This window comes from Pristis pectinata, chromosome 24, assembly GCF_009764475.1.
Source record: "Pristis pectinata isolate sPriPec2 chromosome 24, sPriPec2.1.pri, whole genome shotgun sequence".
NCBI lineage: Eukaryota > Metazoa > Chordata > Chondrichthyes > Rhinopristiformes > Pristidae > Pristis > Pristis pectinata.
Window position 1 is genome coordinate 22,712,720 of NC_067428.1, and position 15,116 is coordinate 22,727,835.

At 41.1% G+C, this 15,116-nt stretch overlaps 1 protein-coding gene across 2 annotated transcripts in view; it reads right to left on the minus strand.

Moving 5' to 3' along the window:
• Positions 1 to 7,495, minus strand: part of LOC127582381 (guanine nucleotide-binding protein subunit alpha-11-like) — a 52,582-nt gene extending 45,087 nt beyond the window's left edge. For both annotated transcript variants that reach the window (XM_052037566.1, XM_052037565.1), the window contains exon 1: positions 7,148 to 7,495. In XM_052037566.1, coding sequence (XP_051893526.1) covers positions 7,148 to 7,301 — 154 coding nt within the window. In that variant the 5' untranslated portion in view covers positions 7,302 to 7,495. The remainder of the gene's footprint in view (positions 1 to 7,147) is intronic.
• Between the last annotated feature and the right edge of the window lie 7,621 nt (positions 7,496 to 15,116).

Sequence of the window (15,116 nt, forward strand, 5' to 3'; positions counted from 1 at the left end):
CATTTTAGCTCATAGCAAGGAGGAGTAAAAAGAAAAGTAGTTCCAAGTGCCAGATATTATGTTAGAATTGCTATAATCTCTCAACTTCAAACAAAGGCATTTCCCTACAGAATGAAGACTTCTGGCTTGTTATCATTTACTAAAAATCACGAATCAGGACCTCTGCACAGCTTACGGCAATCACATTATCAGCCTGTCCAAGGAGGGTCGGGGAGATGCCGGTCCTACAACTCACAGCCAATTAAATCTATTCTTTGCTAAAGTCAATCCGACCCATGAGATGAAAAATGGGACTAGTGTGCACCAACAGGAGAAAGGCAAGTCAAATACTTCAACCTTATCATAAAGGTTATTCAATAGAAAAAGCATTCATGTTGTGTTATTGGAAAAATGATAAGGAGATTAATAAAGAAGAAGAAATAACTGGTGGAAGAGAGGCAAGAAGGCAAACATAGATAATTTATACTTCAATTTCACATGGGAATATTGCTTCAGTTTTTTTAATGAGATTTAATATTACTGTAATGAAGCTGTTCTGGGTGCTTTAGGCACACACCAGTTATCTCAAGGAGTCCCTTTAAACTTGCTGGCAGTCTAATTTATTTCCGGAGTTCTTTAAGTGGAGTCTTTAATGAGCTTTGTCCGTCCAGTAATACATATCTTTGCGTTTTCAGTGCTCTATCTCACTGCTGTTGCCTGCTTTGGTGGAATGAACTTAAGACAGAGAGAAAGGCATTGTAATTGTACCAAGTTTTGATAGCTTTCTCTCACCTCGGATCTAACCAATCATTTTCTCAATTTATGAGATTCTCAAGAACCTCCAAATCCTTCCCTAACAAGTAGGTAGTCAATACTGATTATTTCTGTCGATGCAGTGTGTTGAATTGAAAAGTCGTTTACTTGATCAGACCTGAAACATTGCTCCCTGGAACGACATGTGACCTGACAACACATTTAGGGGCTATAGCCATCACTGACAACTCACATTTTCCTGTATCCAGTATTTCAGACACACTCTTGCCTCAGCTTCTCAGGCTGAATACAAAAGAAATTCTAACCACTTCAAAGCAACCATAATTTAATCTTAAAAAATCCTAATGCCAAGATCCAGCCACCACTGAAAAGGCTCACTGCAGATACATTGTATCTTTTGAAACTGAATTCAAACTCCTTCCTCACCCAGATCCTCCCACGATTGGTTGAAAAGGTGTTGATACTCAGAAAAATGTCTCCATTTATTTTAATGCATCCTTTCACAAGATTCAGATATCATTGGCAATGCTGGCTTATACTGTCCATCATTAATGATCCTGAACTGGGGATGCAGTTGAGATTCAACTACCTCGGTAGGTCTGGAGTCACAAATAGGTCAAAACAGATACATGTGCCAGTTCTCATTGGTTGGTCAGAGATGGAGAGAGTTAGCAGCTTCAAATTCCTGGGTGCTAACATCTTGGATGACATGTCCTGGGCCATGATACATGTAACCATGAAGAAGATGTGCCAGTACCTCTACTTTCATCAATGCTTAAGGAGGTTTGGCATGTCACAAAACACTCAAACAAACTTCTGTTGAAAGTATCCTGACTGATTGTATCACGTCCTGGTATAGCAATTCCAATGCAAATCACAAGAGGCTTCAGACATAGTGGACCCACCCCAGTCCATCAGAGGCACAGCCCTCCCCCCCCCCCCCCCCCCCCCCATTGACGGCACCTACAGGAGACACTGCCTCAAGAAGGCAGCATCTATCGTCAAGGATCCCCACCATCTGGGTCATGCCCTCTTCTTGCTGCTACCGTCGGGCAGGAAGTACAGAAGCCTAAAGTCCCACACCACCAGGTTCAGAAACAGCTACTTTCCTACAACCTTGATCCTACTTCTGCAACAAAACACTATGGACCACCTCTTGCAGTACCATGGACTTGTCTCTGACTGAGTTTTTTTTTGCACTAATGTCTTTTTTTGCAGTCTTTTGTCTTCACTGTCTTGTATAACATGTATAATTTATGTTCCTTTGTCAATATTTTTATTAATTTCAAATATGTACAAAATGCATGAAACAAAGGAAAAAAGAAAATGTTACAAAATAGATTGTATTGAATCACACAAGAAATCACAATGCTTCATATTGATAAAAAAAATCAACTGATATTGATAAGTTGGAATAATTTTATTATATAAAAAAAATCTAACCCCACTACCAAAACCAAAGCTGTTTAGTAACATCCTAAAGAAATAGTAGTATTAACCAATATCTGTACATTTAGCACCAAATCAGTGGTTTTGAAAGTAGCTCAAAAAAGGTCCCCATAGTATTTGAAAGTTCAGAATAGATCCAGAAATAGAGCAACAGATCTTCTCTAAATTTCGATATGACATAACATCCTGTAACCACTGAGCATGAGTAGGGGGAATAGTTTCCTTCCATTTAAGCAATACAGCCCTCCTGGCTATAAGAGAAATGAAGGCCAATATGTGTAAGTCGGAAGTCTCCAGAATTATATCTTTTTCTCCAACAGTCCCGAATAATGCAGTTAAAGGATTTGGCTTAAAATTTATTTTAAAAAGTACGGAAAAAGTTTGAAATACCTCTATCCAGAATTTTTCCAAACTCAGACATGACCAAAACATATGGATTAAGGAAGCCTCTCCATTATTGCATTTGTCACAATAGGGAGATATATCTGAATAGAAACGCGATAACTTGTCCTTGGACAGGTGGACTCTATGGACCACTTTAAATTGAAGGAGGGAGTGACGTGCACATAATGATGAACTATTAACCAGTTTAAAAATTTGATACCAAGTTTCCTCAGAAATTGAAATCGGCAGACCACGTTCCCAAGCGTTTTTAATTTTGTTTAAAGGGACCTTATTCATTCCTGATAATCTACCATAAATCTTAGATATTGAAGCATCATAGGAAGGCTTCAAATTAAAAATTACATCTAATAAGTTCTTATCAGGACTTATAGGGAAGGTATGTACTTGAGATCAGAGAAAATCTCTAATTTGCAAATATCGAAAAAACTTTCCTGTGTCCTCACCACAAAATTCAGCGTCAGAAGTTTGCAAAGGAACATCTAAACAAGCCTGATGCATTTTGGAAACAAGTCCTGTGGACTGATGAAGTTAAAATAGAACTTTTTGGCCACAATGAGCAAAGGTATGTTTGGAGAAAAAAGGGTGCAGAATTTCATGAAAAGGACACCTCTCCAACTGTTAAGCACAGGGGTGGATCGATCATGCTTTGGGCTTGTGTTGCAGCCAGTGGCACGGGGAACATTTCACTGGTAGAGGGAAGAATGAATTCAATTAAATATCAGCAAATTCTGGAAGCAAACATCACACCATCTGTAAAAAAGCTGAAGATGAAAAGAGGATGGCTTCTACAACAGGATAACGATCCTGACCACACCTTAAAATCCACAATGGACTACCTCAAGGGGCATAAGCTGAAGGTTTTGCCATGGCCCTCACAGTTCCCTGACCTAAACATGATCAAAAATCTGTGGATAGACCTCAAAAGAGCAGTGCATGCTAGATGGCCCAAGAATCTCACAGAACTAGAAGTCTTTTGCAAGGAAGAATGGGTGAAAATCCCCCAAACAAGAATTGAAAGACTCTTAGCTGGCTGCAGAAAGCGTTTACAAGCTGTGATACTTGCCAAAGGGGGTGTTACTAAGTACTAACCATGCAGGGTGCCCAAACTGTTGCTTTGGGCCCTTTTCTTTTTTTGTTATTTTGAAACATAAAAGGTGGAAATAAAAAAGTAATCTTGCTTAAAATATTAAAGAAATGTGTCATCTTTAACTTTATGCCTTTTGGAAATCAGGTCATCTTTTACTCGCTTAGCTATTCACAGTAACAGAAATTTTGACCAGGGGTGCCCAAACTTTTGCATGCCACTGTACATGGAAATCAAAAGCATGCTAACCCATGTTCTGGTGGTTCTCCATGGAACCACCAGCCAAAGGTAAACACAATCCAGTCCTGTATTTTTTTCTAATTCTTCTGCTATAAACAGTGTGATCATCTACTTCATAATGAGAAATTGTCCCCTTACAAACTGGTCACAGCCGTATATGGGAAAATAATCCTTTGTTTCATGATACCCCAAACAATCCAGAAGAGTTTTTAGCCTTCCAATGCATTGAGTCATTAAATGTCAGTAAAACCTGTTTTATAATCCATTTTGTACTAGGTTAGTTAATATTAACCAGTGCTGTTCTTTGAGGGTCCAAAATGGCATCAGCTGCTGGAGCTAGGATTGGGAGATGGAAAACCTGGGCCAGGCTTTATTTTTTATTGCTATCCATGGTTGTACCTCCGTGCTGGAGGATACCATGAACAACAGTTATGTTTTATGACTCCCTGCAGCTGAGAAGTTGCCAAGCTCCACTTCCCAAGCTGACACATGAAGGATGACAGACCAGAATACCTTCATTTTACCTCAACCAAGAAACTGAATTAAAGGCCTTGGAAGAGGATGGAAGGAGTCAGAAAATAAGTATTTTTTAAATCTTTACTTACTTTGCTGCTGTTACTGGTACTTACCTTTAAAATTTTCTAGCTAAAAAAGCCAGTTCATTGTATGAAAGAAAAATAAGTTTTTTTAAAATCTGAACGCATTGGCAAAATCTTTCTCAGGAAAGGCCATTCACCTGAAACATTAATTTTTCTCTCTTCAGATAAGCTGCCCGACCTACTGAGTATTCCCAGCATTTTCTGTTCTTTTTATAAGTAACGTCAGAGAAGCTGAGAGTTCCAGCCCCAGCTCAGCCTAAAAATTAAACCTCTTCCTAACTGCTCCTTTCGCCAGAGTCTCAGGATCAAACCCATGCAGCACTTCATTCTTAGGTGTCTGTCTACACTCTGCCAACTATCTGTGTGACATCTCACTTTGGCACAGTCTCCAGTGGCTACCTGTGTGCTACCTCGCTGCCCATCTCTACCCCCACCTGTGTGCTACCTCGCTGCCCATCTCTACACCCACCTGTGTGCTACCTCGCTGCCCATCTCTACACCCACCTGTGTGCTACCTCGCTGCCCATCTCTACACCCACCTGTGTGCTACCTCACTGCCCATCTCTACACATACCTGTGTGCTACCTCACTGCCCATCTCTACACACACCTGTGTGCTACCTCACTACTAATCTCCAGTGCCCACCTGTGTGTTATCTCACTCTGCCAATCTCTACACCCACTCATGTTGGTACCTCACTGCCAATCCTTAGTGCCCACATGCAGTACCTCACAGTGTCAATCTCTGGTTCCCGTCTGTCTCAATGCCCACGATGTGCCACCTCACGGCCACAGCTGATGGGCTGATAGAAGGGCAGCAGTTTCTATCCTACAGGATTCTCAAAGCCCCATTCTGATCCCTTCTAGCAACGAAGCATTATGTCTACAGCAACCTTGATCTGGGATCATCCATCCATCTCTCTTATCAGGAAAAAGATCCTCAGAGAGTGTTACGAAATATGATCAATTTCTATCCTCAATGGCTGAATTATTGTTGTTGGATAAGAATAATGAGTGAATCAAACATTAAAGATCCATGCAATGTTTATCAGTGCACAGTTTAACCAATGAATCCTTTATAATGTTGCTTCTTAACATGCTGGGGTTAGGGTGCAGCCAGCTAAATCAGATTGGAATGAGGCGCCTTTTGACAGAGAGCTCATGGCATTTGATTCCAGTAAGTTTGTGTTCCAGAACATAACCAGAAACTGGGTTACATATCACACTCTTGCAATTAAGTATCAGGTGTGGCTCAGCAAAGAGCATACTTGCCTCTGAGTCAGAAGACTGTGGCTTCAGGGCTCAGTCCAAAGCCTCGAACACAAAATGTTAAAATAGACTTCCTCACTCTATTATATGTATCTCTGGAATGATGCATTGGAAGAATTGGACAATGGTGGTTTTGTAAAGCCAAGCCCTAAGTAGTTACAGTAAGGGGTGGGAGTTGCTGGACAGAGATCTGAAGGAGACAAAAGAGACTGCAGATGCTGGAATCTGGAGCAAAAAATAAACTGCTGGACGAACTCAGCAGGTCAGGCAGCATCTGTGGTGGGAAATGGACAGTTGACGTTTCAGGTTGAAAGCCTGCATCTGAACAGAAGAAGAGAACAGAAGGAGATAGAAACATGATGGGGTGGTGGGGGGGGGGGGTGAACATTAAAATTGGTATTTAAGCGGTTAAACTGTGAGACCAATGGTGGTGGAAAAACGTGGGCAGTTAGCAAATCTGAAAGCAGTACATCATGAAGAAAACTTAGTGAACATCTGGCCTAGACTGATGAATCCAATGCAGTAATCGGTGAGCGGCGGGCCTGGGAATGTTAGAGGTGCCTTTTTAAGATGTTAAACCAAGGACCTATCTACTTTCTCACACACAGGCATTAAAAGAACCCGTTGCATTGTTTCCGACACAACAATCATAGAGCAGCATCAATAAAACCGATTAGCTGACTACAATCACTTTTGTGGTCAATGCTTTCTGTCCTGAAGATGATCTGCCTCACAAGAGCAGTACAGCACAGGAGCAGGCCTTTCGGCCCACACTGTGATGAAAATGATGTCAATCTAACTAATCTTATCTGCCTGCACATGGCCGGTATCCCTCCATTCCCGGCCTGTTCACATGCCTGTTAAATGCCTCTTAAACGTTGCTATCGTATCTGCTCCCACCACCTCTCCCTTGTAGTGTGTTCCAGGCACCCACCACTCTCTGTGTAAATTAATGTGGGGTCGCAGTTCTGCCTTACAGCAGCCGCCGAAAGCTTCGGGGCGTTGCCAGATGGTGAAACGTGCCCTGGAAAACCACAGTTTATATTCCGCATCAATTTCATTGGCGGGGCGATACTAATTTCACCTATCGAGTTCCTACATGTCGTTGGGAGACAAATAGCTCAGAGAGCGCCAACCCCAGCACAGACTCCCAATAAAAGCTGTGACTAATAAACCTCAAAATCAGAAACAATGTCAGGTCTTCTCTGAACACAGTTGCTCTTTTAAGATGATGTTAAACTTCGACAAAGGTCTCCCTCTGTAGAATTTAACAGACATTTCACCTGTCCTTTTATTATCGAGAAATACAGGGGGGTCCAGGGATAATGAGTTGACGGAGTGTTACTTACCCAGCAACAGGAGCTTCAGTTCACGTTTCCGTCTCTTCTTCTGTTGCTGCAACGCCTGGTTGATCTTTTTGTTGATGTCAAACGCCACCTTCTCATCCTCCGTTAGACAGCAGGAACAGCGGCAACAAGGCAGAAATCGCCAGCACGCAGCCATGTGGGCTGGAAACCCCCTCAGTCGCACACACTTGAAACTGATCACAGAGTGAAACTTCAACAAGTACCGAGAGGAGAAACTTTGCTCTCCAACACTGAGTCACGTTTATCGGCAACTGGAACCGGCCGGCCGGAGCTGGAGACTTCTGCCGACCAAGGATGAGTGTGACTGTGGGTGCGAGAGAATGAATCTGCTTTAAAACTCGCGGATCGGAAGAAACCAGAGTTTCAAAGTATTCAGAGTGCCAAGAATCTGGGGCACGCCCACAATGAAATCATATCCATTTCGTGGTTGGGTGAATGCTCTTAGAAAACTCTGCAATTTTTTTTTCACGAACGGGCTTGTGACAGAATGGTTACGAAAGCAGCAAGCTCCATTACAGCAGGGCGAGGAGCAGAGGGGGGCTCGGGATACGGAGCTCGTGTGGAATCCGTCAGGAAATTGTGGCCGGGGGGCGGGTTGAGGAGATGAGAGAGGGGAGGGGGTAGTGGAGGCGATGGAAGGGAGGGGAGGTGATAGAGCAGAGCCCAGAGGAGTGGGAGGGGTATGGAGATGAGGGGAGGGGTAGAGAGAAGAGGAGATGGGGTAGAGGGGTAAGGGGTGGAGATAGAGAGAGGGAAAGGAGGGGAGGGGTGATGGGGAGGGGGAGGGGTGATGGGGAGGAGGGAGTGGGTGGGTGATGGGGAGGGAGGAAGGAAGGGGAGGGTAGGGAATGGGGATGGAGATGAGGAAGGGATGGGGTGGAGGGAGGAGTATTAGGAGGGAGAGCAGGATACAGAGGAGAAGGGGTGGGGGCATGGAATGGGGAGCAGGAGGACCGGAGTGATGGAATGGTGAGGAGAGGGCGGAATGTGATAGAAGCTAAGGGAAGATGGAGAGGAGAGGTGGGATGGAGTGATAAGGGTTGGAGGGGAAGGTTGGAGGGAGGAGTGGAGGTACGAAAAAGGAGGGGTGGTGAGAGGAGGAAATGGGGAGGGGGGGCTGAAGGGGAGGGGGAGGAAGGGAGTAGGGGTGGGGGAGGGGAAGTGTGTAGGGGAGATAGAGGAGAGGAAGTAGGATAGGAGGCAAGGGAAACTGGCTGGGGAGGAGCAGGAAAGAGGAGGAGGAGGAGATATGGAGAGGAGAGAGACTTACGTGTGTTTATTGACGTGAATATTGGAGGCAGAATTGGAAGGAAAAAGCTATGAGCTCTCCCAGTGCTGTGACCCACATCAGCCAACATCGTCAACACCATAAGGTTAACTGGTCCTTCACTTCATCGTTGTTTGTGGAGTATTGCTGGTGCAGAACATTTCACTTCAAAAGCAGCAACTGTACTCCAAAGGTTAATCCATTGTATGAAAACAATCTGAGACATTTTGGTCTTTTCACCTAAAACACCTCTTGTGTTCAGAGCTACAATTCCAATCAGGCAAACTGAGTTTTTATTTAATGGTCAGAAATATCTTTATTCTTTACCCTATTTACATTGATACATTCAGAGTTTACAGTCAATTTAAAATTGTACTTAATTTGTTCATTGAGATTATGAACACTAGATGCCCTGCATGTATGTTGCAGAAAACTACAGAGCCAGGCACTCTGGAAAGTACAAAAGCATATGCATAGGCTTATAGATATATTTGGAAGGTAGTTCCTCAGTGATAAAAGGGGATATAAATCATCAGGTCCAGGGGAAGGAGCAATCTCCTTGATATCCAAGGATGAAGAAGGTTTGATCAAGGATCAGGAAGCCAACAGCCGTAGGAATGGATATATCAAACACTGGAGGTTACAGGGTATGAGCTTTCTGTCCATCACAGGAATGGTCATAGCAAAAACCTTTCCACCTGCTGAAGAATTCCTCCCAGAATCTTAGCTGTTCAGTAGATCAGCTGCCTAATTTGCCTCCTTTAATGCCAAATAAGGGTGGGAGATGGAGAGTTGTGGGGTGCTGGGTGGAGTGTGATCCACACTCCTGTTGTACACCTGAATTATAGGATAACGGGAGCCTTCACTGTTTCGTGAGATTTTCTGGTCACCCTTTCAATAAATGATGGCTGCTAACGAAGATTCTACTGAAAGAATGAAAACTTTTGCGGGCAAATGATCAGGCAACAATAGAGAATTATTTGTTTCTTACACTTTCCTTTTTGACTAGAACACCAAAACATTAGGAACACCCAATGGGTCAAAACAGCATCCGTAGAGACTGGGCTGTTCAGAGCAACAACCTCTCATCAGAGAGTAACAGCTTTTAAGATATAACAGAGCCATGGAAAAAAAAACAAAACCTCTGATGAGGTGAAGGACAAGAATGATTTAATACGAAAGGAATAATGGTGTAAGGCAAAAGGTGATTATAAGAAAAAGCATAGAGAACTAAAGCATTGATCCAGAGGGAGTGTAATTGATGATGGGAAGGGTGGGGGGAGGGAGGAAAATCTCACAATACGGTGAGATATCCTATAATTATCCTATAGTTAAGGGAAGAAGGGCAAGTGTAAAACAGGAGTGTGGATCGCATATCATCCAGCACCCCACAACTCCCCATTTCCCAGACTCAACTCTAATTCATGAATGGAAAGGGGAATCCCTGCTCCAAGCAGCAGCCCTTCTACACAAAGATCAGCATCCCTTTCAAGTTTTCCACACCTGACTGAGTAAAACAACCTGACAGCAGCTTTTGCCAAACAAAACACCTCCCAATGGCTGTAAGCACATGCCAACAAGAGGTCAGAATGAATTTATTAAAAATCATACAATAATGTTTGAATGCAAGCAATCAAATGAAAATAATCTCTTATCAAGTTTCATGTGGCAAGTAACACTCAAGCTACTCATCACTATGAATAACATTCTCCGAACCTTTTGAAGAGATGCTTCCGGACTTTCTTTGCCACCAGTTGTTAATCTCCAACATACTAACAATTATTTTTGCATGGTTAATAGAGGTTATCACATAACAAATCTAGAGAAATTACATCACCCTTGTTGAAATGGAAGGGGAAACTACAAGAAGTATATTTAATTCCAAGTACTTTCCCATTTCCATTTCGTAACTGATTTTTTTCCTCACATGATGTGCCACGTTACCTTTCAGACTAATATGAGAATATTACAGACTGCTAGGATTCCCATTCTTTTAAGGTGATTCCAGTAAATTCACTGCATGATATGTAAAAGGCAGACTCAGCACTGACACTGACACAAATGGACTGTTTAATGGTTGACAGCAGCAGATATGAGCTGAGGTCTTAGTTAATAAATAACCCTCATTAACCCAAATGGGCTTCAGGACAATTGCATTAATTCTACTGTCTAAGATCAGCTAATAGAGCTCAAATTGAAAATTAAACCTTCCTGATCTATTGTATTCTACTTCGCCATCCAAGACATATTTTGATCTTTTTTGAGCGTCATCTAAACTTTTACCTGCAATACAAGAAATACTATGCAAAATCTGATGCAGATGTGTTATCAGAACCACTCAATGAAATGGTTGGGCTGGCTATTTTCAAACAAGTGTTACTCTTACAGATGATGGGAGTCTGAAATTATAACAAAAATGCTGAGAGATACTTAGCAAGTCAGGTAGCATCTGTGAAGAGACACGTCTCTTGATGTGAAATGCTCATTGTATTTATGATTCTCCAGGTCAGAATCTGTTTATTTCTCATTATATGTAAACAGATTCTGACCTGGAGAATGCACATTTTCTGTTCTTATTTTATACTGCATATAGTGCCTTCATTGGGCTTTGGTATGGCTTTGGTGCCAACCTCAGTTGGCACAGTGCTCCACATTGTAGGTGCAGAATGGTCTATTAACACAGGTTGAATTGCAATCTGTTATTGAAGACCAGGAAATTGTGGAAGATACAAATCTAATACAACACCACAATATACATTCAGTCAACAAACGTTTGAGATCAATTTCAATAGAACCTGATGTATTTTCTGTTTTATGATGTACCTTATCAGCCTGTTACTTAAAGATACTTATCATAAAGCATGCTATTTCAATTCCTTTTACATGCTAGTACGGAGCTGAGGGAAAGCTATGGCATGATAATATTGTGGCACAGTGATGCAGCTTGTTGGGCTGCTGCTTCACAGTTCCAGCGGCCCAGTTCATTTCTGACCTCTGATGCTGCTTGTGTGGAGCTTGCATGTTCCCCTAGTGTGCAGGTGAGTGGCAGAATCTAGGGAAGAATTGATGAAAATAGGGAGAATAAAATGGAATTAGTAATGGACTAATTTAAATCGTGTTTGATGGTCAGCACAGACTCAGTGCTCTGAAGGGCCTGTTTCATGCTCTATGATTCTATAACTTTATTGTTATTACCTCAAGGGCTGTTGTATACATCTCTATAAATGCAACAAAGGATATCTGTTAAAGAGATCACCAATAATTAGGAACCATTTAAAAAAAGGTATGTTCCAATGGATCAAAAGGGATGAAGAACCAACCATGCTCGCACTCTAGGTACACTTGTTGGTATATGAAATAGATGTCTAAAATGTCAATTGCAAATCATCATACAGGGAAGGGTAACTATAGAATCAGAAATTTTTAAGAATACATCACCTCCATTTTGTGTCAAGTGTCAGCACAAAACCCTGGAATATCTAATTGTGTCTTGTTCTGTGTAACATATTCAAGTCACATAAATCATAAAGTAACGATAACAACAACTGGGATTTGTATAGCAGCTTTAATAAAGTAAAATGTCCTAAAGTACTTCACAGGACAGTTACTAAATCAAACTTGATCCTTAGCAGATTAAAAAAAAACCAAAAGGTAAATTTTAAGGAGTGTCTTAAAGATGGATAGAGAGGAAAGGAGGCAGAGAGACATAAGGAGGGGATTCCAGAGCTGAGAATGGCTGCTGATAGTGGGACAATTAAATTCTGGCATGGACAAGAGTCCAGGATTGGAGGAGTACATATATTTGAAGGGTTGGAGAGCAAGAGCAGGGTATGGAGATAAGGGGGGATGAGGTATGGAAGGAATTGTAAACAAAGTTCACTAAACAAAGCTGTTACTCAACCGTGAACTGATGTAAGTAACAAGCAGAAGGTGGTGGGTGAACAGGAATTGATGCAAGTCAGGATAGGGGTGAAACACAGTCTAAAGGCCTGGAATCAACTAAAACTAACAGAATTTAGGGTGTTTTACACATCCTAATGTCCAAGTAATAAATGAACTTAAGTGCCCAATTGATAAAAGCATTAGTAAAATAATTTGCCCTGCCATGGGAGCAGTTACTTTTGATATATCAACATTAATTTCAGCAAAGCTCAGATATGCATTGTGGCTCAGTTCTGTCCATGACTAGTTAATTAGAGTTTTGCATTTCCTCTTCTTTAAGGAATCTCTCCTGTCATCTTGAAAGAATAATTACAATTCTTCAATGTAAATTAATGATATGGTACTCCCAGCATAAGAGATAAACAACATCTCAGTTGGGGTTTTCGTACTGCAAAATGAATCAATAAAGGAACTAATCAGTGTAAGATTTTATGAATGTCATCTTCCTACTCATATTAGGAAATTGCAAGAATAGGACCCACGAATTTCCTGTGTGCAAATTGTACCTGTGGTTGCTGAATCTCCACAAATAGCAAGAAGTCAAAAACGCCTCCCTTTAATATATTCCAATGGCACAATAATGAGTAGCACAATAGTGATTCCTTGATGGGTGCAGCCAGTGGGTGTTCAACAGTTTTCACAGACTACAGAATTCGCATAGATCAAGTTTCACTTTCCTAACCAATTATATAAAACAAAGGTAAAAATAAATCTCTAGATGGGAGAAGTTAATTTTCAAGCTTCATACAGTTTTGCCTAATAAACTGGTTGAGCAGGATGTGCAAGGATTTATACATGTTAATCATCCTTGTCTGTGAATTGAACTGTGAATTTAGAGTTGACAGTGTTCCCCATATTTCAGTGATTATATAGATGTCTTACCCACAGATGTGTTATTGCAATGTGATGGACGCACTTTATGTACTGAAAGTTGTACATACAGTGCAGCTGATAATTATGCAGTTTGTTTTTACTTGGTAGATTTTTCCAAATATGATTGGTATTTATTACATTGGCAATATATCAGGGCTGTAAATGTGCAAATTTTAGATTGAAAATAATTGGTGAGAAAGTGAGATAAATTAACAACTGCTGATGGGTAGGGCAAAGCCTAATTTTTAAAAGAAAGAACCGAAGAATTTATATTTCTATACTACCTCTAAAGTCCTCAATGTGTTCTAAAGCACATTACAACCACTGAAGTAATTTTAAAGTACAGTCATGTGCTTTAAAATTACAAGATTGGCAACTTGTACATATCATGGAACCGCAAAATGAAACAAGGTAAATAGTTACCTGGTTATCACGTGAATACCAAAACTCACCCACTTTTCATTGATCAGTGTCATTAGATCATTTACACCGAGATAGCAACCTTGGTTTAATTTCTCATCTGTTGAATCTCATTCTCATTATTATTGAGTTCACTTTGTACTGAATCTTGAATCATCAGTAACATCTAAAAAAAACTAGCATGTACAAGCATGATAAGGATGAAATTGATGGTTTCCACATGCTTTAGACTTTTCAAGTTACTGCATGGTAATGAGCATCAGAGCAATCATTTCAACACACACAGAGTAGAGGAAGCAAGAAAAGAAATTCTTGTGTGGTTTGTTATTGCACATTTCCTTCTAATAGGATAGAAATATTGAACAAAGTCTCCATTTTGTTATTGGAATTTTCAGTCTGTACTCATGAAAGAAGTTAATGGTTTGTATCTCTGGAAGCTTTGTGAAAAAGACTTGTTAAATTTTGTTAAAAAGACTTGTACTTATTTAGTGCTTTTCACAACCTCAGGATGTCCCAACATCTTTTACAGCCAATGGAGTGAAAATTGAGCAAACTAATGCAATAATGACCAGGTAATCTGCTTTACTGATTTTGAGAGAGGAATAAATGTTATCCGAGACCAACAACAAATTCCCTGCTTTGCTTTGTGATAGTGCCAGAGGACCTTTTATGTCCATCAGAAAGAATAAAAGGAAGCATGGGTTTAACACCTCATCTAAAGGGTGGTAGATCTCAATGACACCAGTCTATTATCTGGAGACACAAGAGACTGCGGATGCTGGAATCTGGAGCAACAAACAATCTGCTGGAGGAACTCAGCGGGTCGAGCAGCATCTGCCGGGAGAAAGAAATTCTCAACATTTTGGATTGAAACACTGCATCGGATCCTTATTAACTAACCCTTTGCTCAGACAACTTCCTCAACATGCCATCATAGCTTCCCGATTCACAGAGAGATTTTCCATAAACCATTTTATACTTTTGGGGCAATTTGAAGCAAAGCCTACCAGGTAGGCAATGGGTGGGTGTGATCAGCTGTCTGGTTTGCATCACACCTGACTTCAATCTCCTTTGACTTCATTAAAGAGTAAAATTGGAGAGTATGTACAACAGGTTCCTAATCTGAATTTATCCCATTTCTGCCAGGTGGGTTAAACAACTCAGGATGGGTATTCAGACATAATTTTCCACACATGCACGGATGATAGAATAATCCCAGTACCACTGTGTGTTTCCATTGTGCACAGCCAGCATTCAAGGCTCCTCCCACCACCGGCGATGTATTCATATTTCTGATTCAAACCTTGAAGTTGTTCATTTTCAATTCTTTGGTATCGATCTCCACTTGTCTTTGATCATTGTGGGGCATGATAAAGCAACCATTCCATGCTTGCAAAATAAATAAATACCTGGCACTTCACATCATCACGCGACCAGACAAGATTCCAC